At 40.6% G+C, this 23459-nt stretch overlaps 2 protein-coding genes across 2 annotated transcripts; one reads left to right on the top strand and one right to left on the bottom strand.

Annotated features, from left to right (window-relative positions):
* Positions 1 to 1062: 1062 nt before the first annotated feature.
* Positions 1063 to 18212, bottom strand: ccdc24 (coiled-coil domain containing 24). Its single transcript, XM_068737857.1, has 8 exons — positions 18063 to 18212; positions 13480 to 13664; positions 10028 to 10144; positions 9818 to 9922; positions 8012 to 8066; positions 3032 to 3089; positions 2494 to 2611; positions 1063 to 2151 (listed from the first exon to the last, which is right to left on the bottom strand). The coding sequence occupies exons 1-8, from the start codon at positions 18210 to 18212 to the stop codon at positions 1134 to 1136; spliced, it is 1806 nt and encodes a 601-aa protein (XP_068593958.1). The 3' UTR covers positions 1063 to 1133.
* A 964-nt stretch (positions 18213 to 19176) lies between these two features.
* Positions 19177 to 23359, top strand: zgc:113531 (uncharacterized protein LOC541359 homolog). Its single transcript, XM_068737625.1, has 3 exons — positions 19177 to 19683; positions 20995 to 21124; positions 21343 to 23359. Exons 1-3 carry the CDS (start codon positions 19333 to 19335, stop codon positions 21531 to 21533), a joined length of 672 nt encoding a protein of 223 aa, XP_068593726.1. The 5' UTR covers positions 19177 to 19332; the 3' UTR covers positions 21534 to 23359.
* The last annotated feature ends 100 nt before the right edge of the window (positions 23360 to 23459 follow it).

Here is a 23459-nt window from a genome sequence, read left to right as displayed (position 1 = left end):
CCACTATTAAACTGGGTCAAAGTGTTTACATTTGGATCTTCAATACAGCCAATAATATAATATAAAACAGCCGTATATTTTCTGTCAGAAGAAATAAATCCCAGGACCTCAGACTTCAGACAAGTGTTGAAACAAAGAAGGCCAAACAGGAAATATTTTTTCACAGTTATAGCATAAAGGTTAAATAAATATAAACCTCAAGATACGCCTGTGATTAAAGCTCCTACAGGTGTTACTCTGATTAGACCAGACTCAGTACATACACATTGTGCTTAACTGGCATTTCTCTGACGTAATCTCTAACCTGTGGAGATCTAATTAGCAAGGGTTGATTTAAAACACCAGTGTGGGTGTGCCGGTCCGACTGTAATTTCTTATTATGTGAACTGAACACATTGTACGTCAATGTCTAACAGCATGTTACGCCACTGACTCCAGGTTTCTGTAGCTCTGTCATGCAAGACCCAAATTGTCTTTGTTTTATCAAAAATTGACTGTGCCACATTTTAGGTAGTTTAGAGTGTTTTCATATTACTTCCATGACATGCCAACACTTTCAGTAACATAGTCCTTTTTTTAGCAGCAGGCATTTTGACTTATTACAGTACGTGAAGCGCAAGTGTTGCAATAACATTAACGATGGCTCTGAGCCTTAAGCAGCTTAATGTAAATGAGCCATCGTTACTGCCATTTTCTAATGCTCAGTTAAAACATCCTTCAGTAGTTATAACACAGAAAGCAAGGCTGCACAGGCTGTTCCCTGGGTTAACATACATTTTTCAATCAAATAGTTAGACTCTGCAAAATTACAAGCATTCACATTCCTTGTCTGTATATCGATGAGTGCTCCAAATGAATCTTAATCCATGCTTTATGGGGGAAAAAAACAAGGACCAGACACAGCTGTGAAATGATTCCAGAGTAAAAAATGATGTGACTGTCTAGTGATCATGCTCCAAAATATAATGGTGATTCTTTGATGTCTTGCAGAAAGAAAGAAAAATACGTCAAGTATATATTATGTTTAATTGTGTGAAATCTCATGAAAGACAAAACAAGAGACCCATTGCATTTATCCTGCAGCAGACCTACCAGACTATCTTCAGCCCCAGCTGTCTGGTCTGTGGCTGACTTTAAGTTGACACCCTTGCTGGAGGGAGTGGCTGATAAAACTTGCTGATAAACTCCAGCTCTGTCTCTTGGACACCTTTTGCCTGACTTGTGATGCTCTCAAGTGGTCTTTTGGTGGAAGTAAATAATTGTCCATTTATCATTACAGGTGCTGGATGGGTGCATGTGCCTAGTAGGCTTTGCTGATGGGTTTCCTCCTTCCCAGGATGACCATTTCTATTTCTATCAATTCCGGTGATGCTCTCCCTGCTCGCTGTTTGTGCAGGAGAGCTTCCCGTTTCTGACTGAAAACTCTCAGAAGAACTCTTACTTCTGTCACGATCTGTCTGCACTGTTGACACTAAACTACTTCCGCGGGTGCCATTCTGTCTCCCATTGTGTGTCTTTGATTTCCCAGTCTTTGACACAGAATGGTCCGTTCTATTGCTGCTGTAACTGCCTGCATCACAGTGAGGGGATGAGGGGACAGTATTGACGTTCCGTGACCTCCAGAGAGGGCTGCTTGTTCTCTCCATCTGCGACAAATCACCCTCTCTGCTCGAGCCACGAGTACTGCGATGAGATGACAGATGGGTTTCGTGGATGGGTGAATTTCTTGGAGTTTTCACTTGAAAACTTGGACAAGAAGTCGGGGTCCTGCAGCGGAGAGCGGGACTATCATGCTCTAGAGAAAGATTGCAGCGGTGAACGGTTTTAACTGTCATATTGTCGCTTCCAGGCCCTGGAAGTGAAGTGGTGAAGTGGCGCTTCGCAAGCACAGAAGTGGTGATCCTGTTGCAGATAGGTGCTTGTGTTTTCCTAGGTTCAGTGGAGGCTGATGTGCTTCTATGCTGTCCATGAATCCTCGACAGTGAAGAACTATTTATTACTTTAACTGATGCAGAGGCCTTGCTAGGAGGAGCGCCCGGCGGTGGCCTGGGTTTAGGATGGCTCAGAGGAGGAGGTGGATGTGGTCGGAAGGCTGATGTACCGCTTAACACTCGCAGAGTCTCATCAGAAACCCTTTGCCCTGCCGACAGTCTGGGGGAAAGGAATCACAATGAGAATCAGATTGAGAAACATTTTCTTGCATGAAGACAACCAAAAGAAGTACAGTTTAAATAATGTGTTTGTTTTATAACTCAATAGCAACATTGTGCGTACATTGAAAAAGCTTGAATGGGATAAGAGGCATAATTTATTATTAAGATATACATTTTGTTAACTCTTGTCATTCCCTTTTCATTTTATTTGTATAAGTGTTATTATTTATTCAATAAATGCTCAAATAAAATAATTATGTTCTGCTACTCCTCAACTCTGTTAACAATGTTATTGCTCTCTGAAGTATTTCTGGGGGTTTTAACAGCAAAACATACTGACCTGAACCTGTTTTTAAATTCCTTCAAAGGGAAAGGGGAAGAAGCTGTCGGTGAAGCAGCAAGCGATGATTCGTAAAGCTGCAAGTCCATTTGTATAGCTCCTCTGAGCTCTCTCAACTCTGCACATACAAATACAAAATAAATACAACAGTGATGAGATTTGAAAAAAAGTCTCAAAATACTGAAATTATTTTATGATTGCAACACACTCTTTTAGAAACAGAAAACCACCAAAAGATAATTATAGCCTAGAGTAAAAGAAAGAAGCAAGTACTCATTATCATTCTGAAAATGAACGCAATTTACAGATTTACCCAGACTGCTCTCTAGTCCTCAAATTAGTTTCACTGTCATTTGACCCACAGTAGGGGTAGTTTTTTAAATTCATTTTTAATTAATAAATGTTATAGTATGAGTTTCACAAGCTTATTGAGGATGGCTAAAACTAAAAATGGCACTTGAGAGGTAAAGAGAAGTCGGTAATAACAAAGTACCACCAGATGGCAGCAAAACACCAACATGTTGGTATATGGCCTCACCTGCAAGCGAAGGTTCTGATTTATCAACTTCATCTGGACACTTTTGTTTAATATTTCCCTGCAAGAAACACAAATCACAGAACAGAAAGAAGCAGCGCTTACGTTTAATCATGCAGTTTGTGCGTACTTCACATGATACTACTGCACAAACTAGGAGACATCTAGCCTCTAGAGTAGTGGACGTGGAAAAAAAAAAGGAGGTAAATGTATTTAACATGTTCAAGAAAGCATGAGCCTTTGTAACATAGCAAAGGAGCAAGGAAAAAGGATAAAAATAACAGAGGGAGAAAAAGGAATGTGTGTGTGTGTGTGTGTGTGTGTGTGTGTGTGTGTGTGTGTGTGTGACCACTAAACGATTGAGCAGCAGTCTTCCATCATAATTTGGCCATGAATATCTATATCTAGTGCAAATGAAAACCATAGGGCTGTGTGTGTGTGTGTGTGTGTGTGTGTGTGTGTGTGTGTGTGTGTGTGTGTGTGTGCCCATGATTGAAAAGTGTGTCTTCCTGTGTTTGTTATGAGTGACTGGCAGCCTCCTTTCCTCCTTTCCTCAGCACAAACACTACTATAGAGTCTTCCTAGAAACCACAGACTTGTATAGTCCATTATACTAACTCACACACATACACACTAACACACAAACATACCCACGGGCCTGGAGACTGACAGTTAAAACGTATATTTTTGGTCTGTTTTCCCAGTGGGATTCAAACCCAAACCTCCTAGTGTTGTCTTTCAGAGCTGCAGACGAAGTAAGTCTGGTGTCTCTGACAGTGAAGTGGCTGAAATCGAAAACAACTCTAATGCAGAAGCACACACACTCTGAAAATAGGCTCTGTGGTCCATGTGGGGTTTGAAACCACGACCATGGCGCTAACTTGCTCATATGTTTAGGAAAGCTGTTACTGTCATTATTCTCATACATGAATCTTTAGAATCCAAATCCATATCTCCACAGCCAACATAGACAGCATTTCCCTTATGATGCAGAACCAGAACCAGGAGAACAAGGGTCACCATTCCTGCTACAAAATCCAGCTGAAACCAGCTACCGATGGCTGCCATCTGTTCTGCAAGAACAAGATCACTGAAATGAAAAATGGGCTGGTGTAGAACTGCTCAACAAAATGACCTTAACTTGGGGGGACGTTAGACATGTTGCCAAGGATAGGGAACGATTGAGAGAGCTCAATGTTGCCCAGTGTCCACTACACTGGTTAAAAAAACACTCAATTATTAACAGTTACAGTGAATTAATACGTAAATCTTCAGTAACAGTGCAACCAATAGTTTCAGCTTTTTACAACTGAGACTGTGTAGCGTATCTTTGTAAGCTTCTCTTGGACCGCTGCTGGACCAAGTCGGGTCATCATTACAGTTGTGTTTGGGACAAATTTACGCTTCATTCATACCATATAATGCCTCTAAATGTCTGATTTGGCTCCATTCCATACCCATTTAAAAAACTGTACAATTTAACTGCATGGAAGAACACCGAATCAATAGTAATTTCAGCTGCAACAATCGTGATGGTGATGAGAAAGTCATAAGAGTCCTCAAGCACAACACTAAGTATCTTGATTTAAAACAATGTACAGCACAGATTACAGGCAAACAAGATATTTCATGACATTTAACATATTCTCTTCACAAAAACTGCAAAAGACAATAGCTAATTATGATAGGCCTCGAAATATCACAAAACAGATGTTGACAATCATGATCTAAAAAAATGTGATTTGAGTTGGAAAGTCTGAATATTTTCTTGCTTAATATTTGGTCAAAATCTTTCAGTCTGGATCAAAGTTCCTTTTATTCCTATTATTCTTTGCCTGTGGAGAAAAGAGGAGAAGAAACTTTTGGTCAGTCGTTAGATAAAGGTAAGAACTGCAAACCTCCTGTGTTAAGCCTCCTCTACAGGACATCATTCTGTGTGATTGTTTCAGCAGCGAAATTAAACCTTAAGCAGAAAACATGACGCATGTACTCATTTGCAGATAAAACTTTCTGAGGATTTGTGTGAAAGTAAAAAAATTAAAGATCACACAGAAGATCCTACCGGCTGACTACAGTGCAGTTCCCACCAAGAACTGATGAGTCATCACAGCCCATGAAACGGTGATGCCTTGTACCGCACAGCATCAACATCATTGCACGATAAGCTCATGCCATGAGAGCACAGTGCCACCCGAGCCAAGGCTTCATCCCGCCTGCTGACGCACCAGACAGCAACCCTTCACTTGAGGAGACAGGTTCTTTACAGGGAAAGTGTCACATTTCTGTTTTACCCCAGGATTCTTTTGAGAGAGATATTTAACTGCCTTTGTGGTATAAATACCTCAAGACAACCAAGAAAAGTCTCTCTATTAGCTTCACACCCTCAGGTCTTTAAAGGTGCCATGTGTATTATCTAGACACATGATCTAGAAAAACAGGGGCCTACTGCAACTACTACGACTACAACTACTAAACATTCTAAATTTAGAGTCATCAGTTCTAAAAAAATGAATAAAAATACTAACAGCAAGGCAAGAATACGACCAAACAGCCAGTCAAAGTAACACTGCTTTCTTATAATCTTCACGTTAGCCATCTTTGTTTACTGTGCCACTAACAGTACGGTCTGTGTTGTTTTGATAGTTTGTTCATTGGATTAAATCCAAATTGGCATAAACAAGAAAACGACCTGCTTCTTCATCTTTCCTCCCCGCTTTCAGGAGATCACCCCGCCGGGAGGAGAGCGTGTGATTGATCCCCAGTCAACAGGCCCAGCATCCTGAATCCAGCTAGTGCAAACCCCAGCGCTGGGAGCGACAGCGGGCTGGTGAGGTGCTGGGTCTAACCTGTGTAACGGCAGCAACTTTTGCTGATCAGGCGAGAAGTCGGGATTAGACTCCCGGGATCAGACTCCCAGTTCTGGAGTTTTCACCGCTGGCCGCTGACTGAATCTCGAGCAAACTGCTAACTGAAGACTTCCGGCTGGGCTGAGGTCAAAATTAAAGCACGAGTCACATTCTCAATTCTGCCACTTTAATCCAACAACAAACAACAAACTATCAAAACGTACACAGAGCCTGTACATTCAACGTGATCGGCAAGCCCTCAGGGAAGCTCTACTTCTTGGTCCTCTCAGGTTGGACTGAGGGCCAGGGACTGGTTAGCGCGCTCATTTCAGAAGATATCTTTGCAACATCATATGTAGACATTTTTGATATAACATCAACACTATTGCTTCTTCACATTCTGTTAATCATTTTTTTCAAATTCTGGACAGAGCTCTCACATTGAACTTTTAAGACTGGAACAACAGGTCCTTGGGTCAGGAAAGCTTATTCTAATAATTTCCCTTCCTCACTCTCTTACAATCAGTTTCTCTTTGTGTTTATGCCTTTTGTTTTTCAGGTTGACCGCCCGGAGTGCCTTGAGCAAATTTCTTCATTTCTTCAAATCAAACGTCCACTGCACAACTGGAATTCGGTGGTCAAAGGTCACTGTGATCCCACAAAACACATATTTAGCCATAACTCAAGAATTCATATGCTAAGTATGACAATCTCACACAAATGTCTAATGACATTTTGGACAGATGTGGATGTAAATGGCAAGATAACTGGTTGGCGGAGGCATAGGTCCGTGAGGCGGTAATTCTAGTTTCCTACAGTTAATGAGGTTTTGGTTTATCTTTGCAATGCGATCTTCATGTAACTACTAATTGTTTTTTCTTAACAGAACAATATTTGTATAAGTAGATCTTCATGCAAAAGACACAATGATAATCTCTGGTTACACATCATATTCACTTTTGGTTCTTAAACATCTGAAACACTGAGAGACTTCCAAGCAAACACACACACAGAGGGTACATAGAGATAACTCCCACATCTGGTCTGCAGAAAAGTCTCAGATAGCCTCTAACTAACACACTCGGGTTCTGTCATAATGCCAGACAAGCATGACAGTGTAGCCAAATTGTAGGAAACCATATGTGTTTCTTTGTTACTGTGTTTAAATGTCTCTGTTTTGATATAATAATAAGTCATTTGAGGGGTTGGAAAGAGATCGATCTTACGCAATGCAAAGCTCCTGGCCAGACAGATGGGGAAAAAAAGCCCTTGCAGGTTTCCTGTGTGTTTGTGAGCTTGTGCTTTTGTGTGTGTGGCCATATTTTACCCATCTTGTGGGGACATAAATCTGATTACTCAGTCACATTGTGGGGACCCCTTTTTTTGGGACAACATCGGGAAAATATGCACATCCCCAAAACGTAAATCATTACATTTTAGTGTGAAGGTTTAGGTTTAGGTTAGGGTTAGGGTTAGGATTAGGCTCCAGGAAACGAATGTAAGTCAATGCAATGTCACCAAAAGTCATAAAAACACGATTTGTGTGTGTGTGAGTGTGTGATTGTGTGTGTAGATGGAAACCATAGAAGGGTTTTTGTGCCAATAGAGAGTTAGCAGATCTACCGGAGGGGGTTCGAGTGGGAAATAAAACTTTTCTTGTTTTGGGGAAAAGGGTGCCTCTGGTTGAGGAAGTCAGTGTCTTTTTAATGGAAATCATCAGCATTGTGTAGAATACATCATTTGACAATTTTGTAGTTATGTATCAACTTACCATTGTGCAAATTGCATCAAACAGCTGGAACTCATGTTGCATGGCTAAAATCCTAAAAATGTTATTTTGCAATCCAGAAAAATGCCACAGAAACCAAATATGTCTGTTTTTAAAAGGATGCACAAGACAGCTGGAATACTTCCTTTTGGTGAAATGAACACTACCACAAGCAAGAATATTTCACTAGAAGAAGAACAGTATTTACTATTGTGTTAATATGTAAAGAAGCTTTAGGGACATTTAAGCATATTTTTTTGCCCATAAATAATTGTAGGATTTGGATCAGTATTGCAGAAGCAGCTGAAAAACAGCTGTTTTTTTTCAGCTGCCAGTTGTAGTTGGCTGCTTTCATCCTGTTATTCTTACCTTAAAATGCTTCACCAGCCTGTTCAATGCTTCGCATTCTTCCATTAGGAAAGACCTAGAAGGACAGATAGACAGACAGACAGACAGACAGATAGAAAAAAAAGATGTTTATCATTAATACTCCAGTTGTTTTTCATTAAGAAGAAAACATTGAGCCAAAAACTAAAATCTAGGTCAAAGTGGAAACTATGCATTTGATAGTCACAGCACACACACACAGCAAACACCTTCGTTAAAAGCTAAGGGCTTATTGTCCGAATGGCTGTGATTTGTTTGGTAAAATGCAGTAAAAATGCTTCCACATAATTCAAAATAATAATAATTATTACATAATTATATATATATTATGAGAATGAACAACTCGAAGGGTAGCATGTGAAATTGGTAAAAAAAATATGGTTCTGGTTTGTGCAGCGGTTGAATCTGACAATACTGTGGAGAGGCACACACTGCTAGATAAGCAGAAGGGAACAACCTCATCACACAAGAGTCAGTGACAACAGAATAGTTGAGTGTATCCTCTACAGTATTCTTTAAGGATCCTGAGGATACAGTGTCCTATTTTTCCTTTCCCTCCCTCTCTCCCCCTCACACTTTCTCCTTCTCTAGTTACATAACCATAGTAGACTTTATTCACTTCTTTCAAATGAAAAAAAAAGAAACTTCTGCCTGCTCTGGGATCCTTTTTTCTGACAATGGGGCTTTTTGTTCAGGTTTGAGTCAGAAAATGTGAAAGAGAGGGAGAGAAAGAACGAGAGAGAAACAGAGAGAGGGAGAGAGAAGGGGGGGGGCTTTCTTCCAAGGTATCCCCAGTGACCGTGTTGCCTTGTGGGCCTCAAAGTAAGGGATGGAGTGTGAAGGAGGGAGGGAAGCGACAGAATCCACCGAGGAGAGTTTGGGGGGGAAGGAAAATGAGAGAGCTTCAAGACACTCACTTACAGACTCACAGAGCACATTGTAATCATATAATTTAAACAAAGGAATCTACCCCACAAAGAACATAACACACACATACACACACACACACACACACACACACACACACACACACACACACACACACACACACACACACACACACACACACACAATCTGCACGATAGGCCAGACAAGACATGCTTTTTGTATTGAACCAGTGTATCGTGTTGTTTACTCAGTATGTATACACTGACTATCCTGTTGTCATCCAGGTTAATCCTCTGTGCTGGTTGTTCCCAACCTGGTGGTTCAGGACCACCCGGGGAGTCCCATTCTGAGGGGTCATGGAGTGATTAAATCAAAATGATCTTACATAAAAGCATGTTTAGTTTATTTCTTTTTCCTATTTTCTTATGAAAAACTGGATAGACCTCAAGAGGAAAAATCACTCAAATAACCTGTCATTAAGGAATCGCAGGCAGTCATAGCTGTGTTTTAAAAGGGGTCACAAGTAGTGCTAGATATAGAGTTTATTTCAGATATATAATTCAGGCTGTATATAGTGGTCGATAAGTAATAAGAAATTGCAGCACAGAACTGCCAAACTAGGTTTGAGGTAATTTAGAAACCGTGTCTGCCATTGGGGACTGACAAGCTGTTTTTTCAATCTTAAAATGTCCCACTTTGTTGGAATCTTGGTCACAATTCTTTAAAAAATACAAATCTATGGGAACCATATCTAAATCAGTGTTTATGTTATTTGATTATCATCTCTCGATATATCGTAATCAGAGTTTTTTTTTTACTCTGAAATATCTATATCAGTATCCACCTCAAAAATTCTATAGTCACAAGCCAAAAAGGCTAGGACTGCTCTGTGCAGCTTACCTGAGGCGGCCCACCACCTGGTCAATGTCAGAGACATTCAGCTTGTCTCTCATTGCCTCAATCTCATCTTCAGCGGTGGACTGGACAGAACAGCGAGAGCTCGGTCTGAAGGAGAGGAGATGCAAAAAGACAGAAAAGAGAAGATGCATGATGTAAAGCACTGTATCATTTCATAAAATATTCAAGTTCTGTTGAAGTAGTGTTACTTACCTGCTGCCACTGTCAGTATCTCCAGAGCTGGTGCAGTTTCTGTAACAGCTGTCAAGGTGACTCAGGGCATAGTCCACCGTCTCAGGTTTGTACCGAAACAAGAGCTCCTCAGCAACTCTATAGCAACAACAGACGCTCATCTTAGTTTGGGTTTTGATTTTTAACATTTTATAGCCATTATTCATTTTATTTAGATGTCTTTCTTGTATTCTTGTTTCTAATGCATTTTATTATTTCACTTTTATCATCTCTATTTTCGATTGTTTCCAGTTGTTTTACTGTTTATATTTGTACTGCCAGTCACTTGTCCAGCACTTTGAATTCCACTAATATAGTATGCAAACTGCTACACAAATAAAATTTGAGTGATTTGAGTGATTGACTGACGTAGCCTGAACAAAGGTCACATTCTGTCTTTATGCAGGATGATCTGATGGTGATTTCAGTCCCATGAAGATAGTAAAACATGCATTTACTAAAACTCTATTATCAGAGCTTGGCTCATTTTACAATATCTACAATGATTATCCAGGAAGGAAAAGATAAACAGCAGCAACGTTATATTTTCTGAATGAAACAAGCAGATGGTGTCGGCTGCAGCAGACGGGGTGACAGCCTGGTCAGTCCGGCTTCATTTTATAGTCCCTACGTGAGGGAAAATGAGTCTTTTTAGCCACTCAGACAATGCAATGGAGGTGTGGGTGTGAATGTGCGTGGATGGCTAGTGCATCAGGACCACACAGGAGGAGGCCAATAACATAAATCAGTGTGTTGACTTTTACAAGGTACACACCCATCTTCACAAGCACGAATGGTTCAAATCACAGGAAAAATCTGGAATGGGGATGAGAGCTATTTTACCCTTTTCCTGTTGGTGTGGCTTGAAGCAAATTAGTTGGTTGGTGTTCTTGGCTAAAATGTCTGGTGAATTACGTTAAAATCATCCACATACATACACACGCTCAAACGAACAATTTCCAGAGTATGAGAGAGAGAAATTAGCTGGTCTCTATCTTGATACTTTGGCAATCATTTCTCAATTTTCATGCCCACAAAGCGCATTAAATCGAACTCACAGAGGGCTGTGGAGCACACACAACCTCAAGCACGGTAGCCTACCATGCATCAAGGTCTACAAGTATACCAAAGCCAACTTCAAAGAGGGAAATCGATTTGTGCTGGCACAATCTGTATTTGGTAGTGCGCCCAGCCAATAACAATGCACTATTGTTTTGTAATCCATTTACATCCCGGCCGCAGCACTTTACAAGAGTGACTTGAGATGTGTAAGCTAGTAGGGACTCAGTTCAGGTCATGCTCAGCGACACTTTAATAAGACACAGCTAAAACATCAGGCCTTGATGTCATCCTGACTTTAAAAAAAAAAAAAGCTGTACAATTACTTAGAAATAGATACCTGTCAACTGAGCTGTCATAATAAACACCGGAGATACATTATACATTTCGTTTGATGCATAGAATGCATGCATGAATTCTGCAGGGGGCTACACTTTAGAATAACGTTGCTTTAAGTAAAAACACACACAACAGCGCTTCAGCTGTTTGTGCTCTAGGGATGGCTGCTGGTCGGTCCACCAGTTTGCCGCAAACCCAATCAACAATGCACAAATGTGTGAGACCAGTGGTTCCAACAGAGGACAGGAGAGGATGGCATTAACAAAATAAGTGCAAACACACACACACACACTAACGAGTTGCCTGCAGCCAACAGATTAACGACGCACAAAATCACAATAAAAAGGAAGTCGAATAAATTGACAGGCAATTTATGGTTTGTCACAAAAAGCGGAGAACAACACATCCAATGTTGTGTTTTTCCCTAAAAGGCCTCAACAAACCCCGAGCGGTGACTCGGGAAACATTCCTGGCAGCAGCGAGCTGGTTGCTGGGAGAGTTACTAGCTTTACAGACTCGGACTCTCACACACACTTCACCTCAAAAAAACATTTTTGATACATAGGCCTTTAAAGTGCAGTGTAAGACTGTAGGACAGTGTCACTAACCAATATTATCCTGCCAACAGTTTTGATGACATTCTTCAGAGTATCTTAATACATGTCATTTAATTGCCAAATGCTAGAAGCTCATCTCTGGCAGGAGCTGTACGATTAACTGTGGAAATTAAAAACCAAACAGCAATTAGAAAGTTTTATCATGACCTCTTGCGGAGCTTATAACTCCCTAATGTGCTTCATAAAAAGCAGACACGGCGTACTAAGCTTCATTGCGATCTCCCTGTGAGCACTCCTCTTACAAATAACTGAATAAAGGTCGGTTTTACAAATTTTTATACACTCTTTACAATTTTAAGATGAGTATTTAGCTTCCCATTTAAGGTAAAAAACCCATATATTTAATCCAATAAAGCTAGCGGCACCTGGGCCTTTAAAATCTAGTGTTTGTTGGCATTTGGTGTGGAATGCATTGGAAGTCTCCCTCCTATAACTGTACCATTGTTCCACAATTCCCAAACCAGTTTGCAACATCCCTATGACAAAAACTTTTGTTCCTCTGCTTTCCATCCCATTTGTAACTGACGTGGGAACACAATATAGCATTTTATGGCACTCTTTGTTGGGTGAAAAATGACAATGAGATTGTGAGAGCAAGGTCTTAACCTACTTATTCATACCCTGTCTTGGCTTGTGAATAAAAGCCAGAGTGTTGTGTTTGATTTAGTATGATTTAGTGGATTTATGTCCAGGACTGTGAAAATCTCACACTAAAAAATCAGATCAAGAGAGAAATTACATTTATTGAATATTAAAAGAATAAATCATGCAAATGGAGACTCTTAACCTGGAACTAAACTGCCACATCAAGCCGGCTGTCAAATGTTTTAATTTTAATTTATAAAATGATGGAAAAGTATATTTCCTGATGACATGGTTCAAACGTGTAATTTCTTATCAGCCGTCATCAAGGTCAACTTATAACTTAGAATTGACTGATGAATTGTGTGTGATAGTATAACGTTACTTTGAGAATGTAACCTGCAGTGGGATAAACTAAACCACTGTGGTAAAACCATATTATTTGTCAATCAGTGATGGATGTTAGTGTTGATATTTATCTAGTTTTCAAAATGACTCACAATGGGTGACCATGGTGTAGAAGTGATATGGATAATGAGTTTATTGGTGTCATTGTCTGTCTTTGGCTTTTTCTGAAATGGCCTATACATTTTGGGAGGAAATAATATTTGATTTTATTGATTTATTACCATTTGACAGTTAATAACAAAAAAGACATCATCTGTGCTGTGGTTCTTCTAATTTATACCAAAATCCTGTTTCTCTCATCCATCTGAGAAACAAAGTGTCTTTTAATGGTTCCCTCGTGTTGTACAAGTAGGCATGAATTATTACTTTCAATAATACACTAATAATGCACAGAGGAGTAGATACATGTGTGTGAGCTCTTACACCTACCGTCCCTCCCTGCTGGCTCTCTCTCTGAGAGTCTGTAGTAGCAGCTTGACCTCGCCTCTCACCAGCTCTTTGACTGCGGGGGGGTCGGCTAGACGGGAGGCCCGCTGATGTGGGAACGGGGTCCCTGCTCTGCTGCTGCTGTTTCCTTGCTGGCTCTCTTGCCACATCTTATGCCACATCTCCGCCTGCAAATATTATTATTATGATGAGTGAGGGGGATTATGCATACAATAATGAATCAACAGGATAGTTACAAGATGTGCTTTACAGACTTCTGTCAGTCCAGGTGACTCATTCACAGCTGACAGTTTATGGTCCTGCACCATAATGATAAATGAAAACATTTTCACTCTTTTAAAGCAGAGTGGACAGTCCAATTGCGATATGCTGCAAGCAGTGATGCAGACATCCGTCATCCAGCGACTCTCCTGACAGCCTCCCTGGCTTGAGATGATAGCAGGACTTTTCATGTCTCAGGGAAGACGGTGGAGGACAATCTTATTTCTTTAGAGTGTCCGTGAGTCCAAAATATGACTATAATCTGTGAAAAGGAAATTATACTGTGAGTGTATCGGTGCATTCTCAGCAGTGCAGGTAAGTGCAGGATTCCTCGAACCTAAATAGAAGACTACACTGTTTGTACAGGATTAAGAAGGATTGTTGACTAAGTTACCTGTAAAAGTATACTGGCCTGATATCCTGGAATGGGCTCTATTCTGCTTTTTGTCAAAGAAAAAAGCCCAGCGTGAATGCATCCATGATTAGTTAAACTATTGAAAATGGTGAAAATATATGAGATGAAAATATCAATGATGAAAACATGAATGAAAATGTTCATTTTTCTCCCACTTTTTGTTAGTGAAAACATTTCCAGAGGCACAAGAAGACTGATATAAACATTGAACATTGTCTTCGTGGAAAAGGAAATGCAGAGTAACCTACAATCTGGGGGAAACTTTCTTTTAACCAATATATTTTGGTGAAAATCTGTAAATCTGGAAAAAAAACACCTCATACATTACTGTTGTTAACCCATATCATGCTTCCACTATGTCCCACCATGTTAACATGCTATCCCACTATATTACGTCTGCAGTTGTAGAACACGTCGCTGCATGTGGCACAGACTGAGCATGGGGAACTTGGGCCATGTGATTACACCAACATCCCTGTCTGCTGCAGGACCAGGCAGCTTTTCAGTCCTTGTAACTTTGCTACAGTAGGATAATCACTACAGATCAAAGAATTGGAAATGTGTAAAAGGTCAGTCTGTACGCCTGACTTCCTCTTTGAGCCGGTAGAAGGGTTGAGCACTCAGGACTGTACAGTAGGTTTATTTTTGCACTCAGCAGCTTGTTTTCTGCATCTTCACACAAATCTGTCTTTAAAAAAAAATCACCATAATTAACCACAATGCAACAGCAAAAGAATGACTAAAAAGATGTTACAATTGTGTGTGTGAATGCTTGTGTGCACATATGTCTCAGTGAAGTCTGGTTACTATTAAGACCTCCACACCTGTTGCTGGCCAATCATTTCTGTTATGTTGCAGTCAAAGACTTCAAAGGAATACACTGGAGGATACAAAACACACCACTTCTGGTTTTTGCATGTGTGCCTATGTGTGCACACGTCCACTCACATACCAGCATTCACACACACACACACACACACACACACACACACACACACACAAATCACACCACACACACACACACACACACACACACACACACACACACACACACACACACACTCCCTCTGCTGTGAGACTGTTTATCTCATCCAGGAGCTATTTTAAGGAAGAGCTGTTTAAATCTGTCAGTTAAAAATAATCTACGAGAGGTTATTATATGTGAATTATTCAAATTGGGTTTTAGAATACATTTAACTTAAAGGCCTCATTTTCATTCAGTAGAGAGAATGTTGTGAGAGTGTAGAGGGAGGTACAGAGAGATTGGCCTGGTAGAGAGACTTGAAAAGAGAGGCTAACGTTCCCTCTGATCTAACCGCCGGAGACAAAGGAGACCTTGATGGCGGGAGGAATGGTGGTGTTGAGGAATGGAGGATTCGCCTGCAGATCAACTATTACTTTTCACAGTGGCTTACTGAGGGATGGAATTCATTACATGGCTGAAGGAGAAATAGACAGGGACAGAAGAGGGATAAAATAGAAATACATGGAGACAAGCAGACGCAGACATAAAAAAAAGAGGAAAGGGAAAGATCCACCCTGCAGTATTTGTAATAACTGAAGGAAACCTGCTCGCACTAGTCGAGTTGAATGAGGCGCTGTGTGCTTTGTTTTTTGGGGGGGGGGTTTTGCTTAGAAATTTCTTAAAGCTCTCAGCGTAAGTCTTTCTTTCCGTCTGAGGGCTTCAAAGCCAGCTACTGCATACACTGAACTGTAGGTGAGAAAACATCAGAGAAATATTGACAGTCACACACATGCTACACATGCACGCACACACCTACTTCCTCTACGCAGACAGATACACAATCGAGTCAAAGAATATGTGTTGCTAACGGTCTTACCAATAGTTGAGGATTAGCCTCTTTAACCCTGTTATACCGACCCCCTGACTCACTAAGCTTGCTGGGCCTCTTTTTGTAGGCGTGCGCGTCTGTGTGTGTGTGTGTGTGTGTGTGTGTGTGCAGATGATAGTGTGTCTAAATGAGTTGAATTACTCTGCATCATTCTGGTTTGATTTTTGGTTTAGTTAATGCTTCTTTGAATAGTGTTTTAAATGCAGTTTATTCAATGTAAAAAATTTAATTTCATAATTTGTTTGTGAATGAAATATGAGTGTATGAGGGTGTGTGCAGGTGTGTGCATGCCTCTGTATGTGTGTGTGTGTGTGTGTGTGTGTGTGTGTGTGCGTGAAAAGGAGGGCGTCTTGCATGCCTCCATGTAAAAAGTGTTTTGTAGTTGTCACATGTGATTTTTAAATGTTAACTGTCATAAAAATAGCATGTGGTCAGCATCTTCAGGGCACAGCTTGAGAGCTGAGACAGACTTTGTCCACATGTTTTTCTGCAAACAGCGGCTGGCCTGATGGATCACTGCAGGCTGAAAACATCTACAGATGGGGAGATTTAAATACTGAACACGCGGACGAGAATACGGTAGAAGATGGCTGAAGGTAGGAGAGTAGAAAGGCAAAGACGACAGACGGAAGACAGACAGAGGGAGAGAGGCTATAGGTTGTATAGAATAGGGGTTCTTTAACTTTTTGGGGCCAGTGACCGCTTCGAGGGGAGAACATTTGCTTTTAACTTTTTTCTGTTTTTTAAGTCCGTCATCTGTATTTTTGTGTGTTTTTTTATACGGTGCCATCTTCACCAGGACCCCCTTGTAAAAGAGAATTTCAATAGGGTCATCCTGGATGGATAAAGGTTAAATAAATAAAATAAAGTAAATGATATTTAGTGTAAATACCACTTATATACATCAAAACAGAGGGTGATTTTCTTCAAATTCCATTTGAACACAACTTGACAGCTTTTAGAGCCTTCATTTCAAGTTTTGGACACATTATACTTATTGCCACAAATGGTGCCCAACTTTAGATATTCCCTATTTACTGATACAGCGCAATTCTATAATTTATAGCACATTCTTTGGCAGACCTCCTGACAGAGTGCAACAGACCCCATGTTTAGAACCACTAGTATAAAATACACAGTTTGAGAAAGAAAACAGCAAATACAGAGATTTTCATACGCAACAAAAAGTTCTGATAAGAGGAATTCTTTGTGTCTGTGTGAAATCTACAGCTACAGACTTGGTCTTAAGTGCACATGGCATGGCCTCTCTTATGTAATTCATCATGAAAGGAATGTTCCCTCAGTAGACTAGGCTGCCTTTCCTCACATTTAGGTAAACCACTGAGTCCCTTTCTATGCACTGTAATGCTTTGAGTTTCATTTAGAGCTGAAATTATTTTTTTTACAATTTAATTATATTGATAATTCTTTATTCATGATTCGTGACCACACTTAGAGGGTCATTTTAGTCTTTAATTGGCCTATTTAGTGAGGTGTGTGCCACTCCACCTCAGCTGCATGTTTCATATCAACCAGCCAGTCTTTCCTGGGTGAGGTCATTTAGAGCTGAGTGCTCACCATGCAATGGGCTTCAGGGCAGAGAGTTTAGCCTTCAGGAAATATTGATGTCTGTCTGCTTGGCTCTCATTTGGACTTCACTGCAGCACAGTGCCAGTTAACCCACATTTAACTTTATTAGGGAGTCTGGGAATTAATGATTGTACGCAGCCAAACCAACCTACTTACACAACCTAACACAGCAGTTCCTAAATTCTTTGGTCAGGAATGCTTGGCTGAGCAATGTTTTGGTTCACCCCGAAACTGAGCTGAAAAGGAAATTCTTGTAGACAGTGTGGTTTGTATTCTTGTGGGATGCTACCAGAATCTCGGAATGCTTTGAACGAATAAAACATGAAAGGTGAAAAAAAACGCTTAACCCGCTGAATCTGAAGAGGAGTGTTCCAACTAAAAGGCATGTATGTCAAATGTAGCTAGACATTCGAACAAATCAGACATATTGCAGGCCACAGTCTCACCTCAGTGTGCACCTCTGAGTACATGTCAACCAGGGAGGAGCCCACTGCTGTGTGGATCTTTGGCAGATCTGACCCAGGAACATGTTCAGTGATCAGGCTCCACAGGGACTGGCCAGGGCACCAGAGCTGGGTTCCATCCAGAGACTGCATTGGAATAGTAATCTAGGAGTGAGGGAACAGAGAGAAACTGCTGTGGTAAAATGTAACTGTACACTTACTCAAATACTGTAAGTCAAATTTTGAGGTATGTATACTTCACTTGAGTATTATCCTTTCATTCCACTTTATATTTCTACTTCACCGCCCGTATTTCAAAGGGAAATATTGTACTTTTTACCCCACTCCAGGCAGTGTAGCCTCTGCACCTTCGGTTAATTAAGTAACGTTTATGCATGCAGGATAACAACTTGTAATCGAGTATTTCTGTAACGTGAGCTGAATACTTCTCTCACCACTAGGCAGTAAGCTAAGGTTGAGGGGTATGAAACTGTCCACTGCATGGAGCTCCTTGTTGGAATAAAACCTGAATCAACTTACTTAGGTTCCTCTTGCTCTGCCCATAGCTGTCTGTTGTTAGCTAACGATCAAGAGACTGAACAGTATAACCGAATATTTCACAAGCATGACGTGTTGACATTTCTAACACTAATGATGAAATGATAAAACGTTTGTGTAAAACACGTGGACATTTTATCAGATGTATTTTCTATGTTGCTAAAGAGGAAAACAAAACGCTCACCTCAACTTGGATCTAGCAAAGCTGTGGTATCCAGGGTAAACATTACAGTTGCTAGAGGGAGATATCGCGAGATCTGTCAACAGTTGGGTTCTCTAGTTCTACCCCGTTTGTTGGTGGGTTCTTTTTTCTTTTTGCAAAAACGCAATACAAAGTGACACACTGGAACAAATGACCTATAAATACCAAATTCTATGCTTTGTAGACTCCAGTAATTGCACATAATGAGCACAATAGACCGCCTGTGCTCTAGTAAAAGTCTGTAATAGGCCTAATGTTAAATTGGGGGAGGGACAGACATCTGCTGACACTCGGGTGTGAGAGGCAGTGAATATAACTTTCCCTCTTTATGCCCCCCCCCAACCTCCGCCCTCTTCCGGGCTCCTTACAGAAGTGTGCGCAGTCCCAGTAGACCTCTGCGGAAAGAGGACTGCGGTAACGGCGAGGATTTTAGCGTCCAGTAACAATGTAACACTTACAAATACTAACTTGTATTAGTTTTATTTTGGGTAAGGGGGAATCAATTTGGTCATCATGCTTTTCATTGAGCGAGCTGCCTTGGAGCGCAGTTTACGCACGGCAGTTTTGGCACTACTGCTTTGCGCGCAGGCCGGCTTTGGCTTCTCAGTCGCCGGACAGCAGGAAAGCACCTGCGAGGCTAACGGCAGCATATACTTCGTGGGGGAATGGTATTTTCTGGACTCCGATCACTGCACCCAATGCGAATGCACCACCGATGGCTCCGCGTGTTCCCGCACAGAGTGCACCTCTCTCCCGGCTGCGTGCATCCATGTCAGCCACTACCCCACCGACTGCTGCCCCAGGTGCGAAAAGATCGGGTGTGAGTACCGAGGAGTGGTGTACGAGCTGGGGCAGAACTTCCAGGTAAGGCTGAAAACTCTGACACCTAAAAGCTTGCAAAGATGGGGATGGTCTGTTGATGGCTTCCAGGATGGATGGGGACGGCATGAACCTATACATGATCTTATTACAGGGCCTTACATATTTTGAGATTAGGGCTAATTGTCTTTTCTTATATGGAATCAGAATACTGGCAAAAAGATCTACATAGTGTACATAGAAGTGATGCCCATTTTAGAGGTCAGCTCTCAAGAAAAATCTAAGAGATTAGAGAGAATATATTCCATTGTTTCTAACTTTTCTCTAGTTTTTGCTATTTATTAATTAAATAGATAGTTTTTAGTTCATCAGGTATCTAAAATGCTTGAAACAGTCCAGAAGAAGAAGCTAAAATCAATCTTTCGCTGAACTGTTTCACTGAGGCCATAACCTGTGACCGGGGGTCATGAGCAGCCACTGTTTACTTTTAAAGGGTCACAAGTCAAAAAGGTTGGAAACTACTTCATTAAAGCTAAGCTTATTTAGCTTTCTAAGGGTAGAGTACACAAATACAGCAGTATCTTTTGAAAAAAAGGCCTATTGCCAATAAGTCCAAAATTGCCTGTCGGCACAAATGAATCTTGAATTAATTACTGCAGCATTTGTGAAGGCTTTAATATCATACTTATTTATTTTTTTGTTGAAGAAATGGTTTAAATGACATTGCAAATTTGTATAGGCTCTATGTGCAGAATAGGACTCATGTCCAACTGTTAAGATGTTAAAGGAAAACCACATGGTATTAAAAAGAACGACATGGACACTATGACCACGTTGAATACCCCAGAGGATTTTCAGGCTGTTTTTTGCAGAAAGCTTTAGATAATGTGCAGTAGAGCCAGCTTGTAAATAGCTATTACACATACAGTATATCACAAAAACAAAAGGTGAGCAGCAGCTCAATACTGTTCATTCAGGTATCACCCTGTTCTGAACTACTGTTGCCTGTTATTCAAATGTGTAACTATGAACAATATGATTAAACTAAAACCCAAAAAACAGTTTGCCTAAGCTTGTGTGTTATAATAATAAAGTAATAACAATAAGTATCAGCTTATACATCTTTTTCAGCGTATTTCCTGCTAAAGCTTCTAGAACCATAGACTGTATGTCTGAGCCGATGAAACACAGTCTGGTATGCCGGTATGTAACTTGAGAATACAGCCGGGAATTGGAGGTATATAGCGCCCCCTTTTGAGATGGCATGAAGGGGGCTTAGTGAGAGGCGCTGGTCAGAAATAACATCCATAGTAACTGTAATACTGTTTGTGTTTGTGTGTGTGTGTGTTTTTCCAGCCATCAGAATGTGAGCAGTGTACTTGTGACAATGATGGCATTGCCCGCTGTCTGGTTGCAGATTGTGCCCCTCCGCCATGCGTCAACCCGGTCTACCAGCCTGGGAAATGCTGCCCTGAATGCAGGGAGGGTATGTTGAAAATAGCAGAAAAACTGTAAATGTAGAAAGTGCCTCACAGAGATGCCACAGAGATTTATCTTCTCCGTATGAACGCCACTATCAAATTATAATGCATTTGATAATTTGCATGCAGGGATGAGTGTGTGCACTTGACCTTATGCGCTTCCCTGTTTGTAAAGTCTGTTCAACTGCAGTTACACTTACCTCTGTTGCTCATCTCCCTCCAGGTCCTAACTGTTACGTCGATGCATCACGCAACCAGGTGATTCCTGCAGGAGAGCCCATCTGGGTCGACTCCTGCACCAAGTGTCGTTGTCACGACGGTCAGGACGCCGGCTACTGGGAGGGAAACCGTCTCGCCACCTGTTCCCGCCTCAAAAACTGTATTCCAGAACAACCATCCACCAAGAAAAACTGATTCACTCCGTCAGCAGAGACCCAGCTGTTACCCTAAAACATACAATCCATGGTGGCTGATACTCCTTCCATCTCTAAGAACATGCTGAACCCTCCTGTGCAGCTGGGGTAGAAAATAGAGCTGCCATTCCACAAGGAATTTTTTTATCCAAGGTTTCTGTAATACTGATGAGACTTACTGAGTTTGTCACTTTGGTGGACAAGGCTGGCCCTCTAACAGGCCTTGGCTGCATATTGCAAACATGGTCTAAATTCAAGGCTAAGTTACAGAAAGCTCCAGGTTCTCTGCATGTCAGTGGGTTTCTAGCAATTTGATTATAATCCAACTTTTTGGTTCTGTCACATAGACAGCCTCTTAGTCAATAAGATCTTCATTAATTTAGTTTATATCGTGGTCCATGGCGCATATTCCAAAATTTGTTTTGTCAAATAACCACAAACTAACCTGACACCTTGTGGCCAGGTACACAATGCATAGTGGGTGGTTGGTGGAAGATCCATATAACCCCTAATACCTTAATCCGGCTTTACTTATATGTAACGAAGACTGGATAAAACTTAATCCTGCTATAGCTAAGAAGATGACTTATAGTCCATGAAAACCACTGAAAACAGTGAATTTATGAAGGACAAATTGATTAAAACTCTCTCCATTCAATAATACGGACTGCGGTGATGTAACTATAAGTTGTTTGATTTACAGGGCCTTAATCCCTAAGCATACTGTAATGTCTGTACTCCTACTGAAAACACCATAATCAAACATATCTGACAGGAACTATAACAAACCAACTTCACCCTTGAAAGGTGACCACACTCCAGATATTGACCCTTTTATATTTTATCTGCCTGTCCACGGTTTCTTAAAAATTGTTTTACAAGAGGGAGACTATAGCTTTTATAGAAGCAAGTCACCCAGGAGGCATATTTTTTTATTCCCCCTGCTTTGGGAAACGACTGGCAACACAACAAAGCCAATGACATTATTGGATGATAAGGAACCGTAATTGACCTGCCACGGGTTGATGCACCAGCCAAATATATGCACAGCTGTGATGCAATTTCGCTAGGAAATGGCTCAGCGAAGTAATTCACAATTTATAACTGTCCTGTAAATTCTGCAGTTCAATATCCAGGCTAATTGAAATATAACGTATGAGACTATGGTCTAACATATGACTGTACAGTAATTGTAGACAAGAGCGATGTTTGAAAAAAAGGGTTATTTGTGCATGTTCACTGTGGAGCAGGAAAAACAATGTGTAACTAACTGCTTTATTAATTTTTCACTAAAAAGAATGTGTAGCCTTCTTCAAAACAGCCCTCCTCGTTATTGCCACTGTTATCAAAGTGTACAGTTAAGTGTACAGAAAAATAAGTGTATTTTCATTTTATACCTACAGAAGATCTTTCTCCTCTTTTATTTGTCATTATCTACCGCTTTAATCTTGAGGGACCTTTGAATGAAAACCAAAAATAATCTTGTCTTGTTTCATGTTTATGTGCAGTGTTGAAGCCTGTAATGACATTTACTTCGAGACTCCCAAACTGCTGCTGTATGTCATTACAACTGACACGTTTCACTGACTTGATTCGCCCCGAAAAGTTTATGCAAGGTTTGGGATTAAATAAAGGGTTAACTTCTAGGGTTATTAACACATTTAAAATCAAATTTTATCAGGAGACTTTATGAATAACTATGCTCTTTCTGTATTTACATTTTCGTGGCAGGAGTACTATTCAGAATAAGAATATTGAACGTAACTGACGGCTGTTCTTCTATAGTTATGCTCTTAATTACTGAATAAACAGAAAGACACAAGGTTACAGGAATAGTTTGACATTTTGTGAAATATACTTGTGTGCTTTCTTGCTGAGAGTTAAATGAGAAGATGGACTACACTCTCATGTCTGTTCGGGAAATATG

The sequence above is a fragment of the Cebidichthys violaceus genome, unplaced genomic scaffold (genome assembly GCF_023349555.1).
Source record: "Cebidichthys violaceus isolate CVI_PGR_0920_01 unplaced genomic scaffold, fCebVio1.0.p SCAF_8, whole genome shotgun sequence".
NCBI lineage: Eukaryota > Metazoa > Chordata > Actinopteri > Perciformes > Stichaeidae > Cebidichthys > Cebidichthys violaceus.
The sequence above is the reverse complement of the archived record's forward strand: the minus strand, read 5'-3'. Positions and strand labels throughout refer to the sequence as shown.

Bases quoted from the DNA above. Each gene is read 5' to 3' on its own strand.
- ccdc24 (XM_068737857.1), bottom strand. From the start codon at position 18,212: ATGCAGTCTCTGGATGGAACCCAGCTCTGGTGCCCTGGCCAGTCCCTG. The intron at 8,067-9,817 runs GTAAGCTGCACA...CTGTCCTTCTAG, and splicing joins CAGGTGGTGGGCCGCCTCAG to GTCTTTCCTAATGGAAGAAT. The intron at 3,090-8,011 runs GTAAGAATAACA...TGTTTCTTGCAG, and splicing joins GGCTGGTGAAGCATTTTAAG to GGAAATATTAAACAAAAGTG.
- zgc:113531 (XM_068737625.1), top strand. From the start codon at position 19,333: ATGCTTTTCATTGAGCGAGCTGCCTTGGAGCGCAGTTTACGCACGGCA. The intron at 19,684-20,994 runs GTAAGGCTGAAA...GTGTTTTTCCAG, and splicing joins AGCTGGGGCAGAACTTCCAG to CCATCAGAATGTGAGCAGTG. The intron at 21,125-21,342 runs GTATGTTGAAAA...ATCTCCCTCCAG, and splicing joins CTGCCCTGAATGCAGGGAGG to GTCCTAACTGTTACGTCGAT.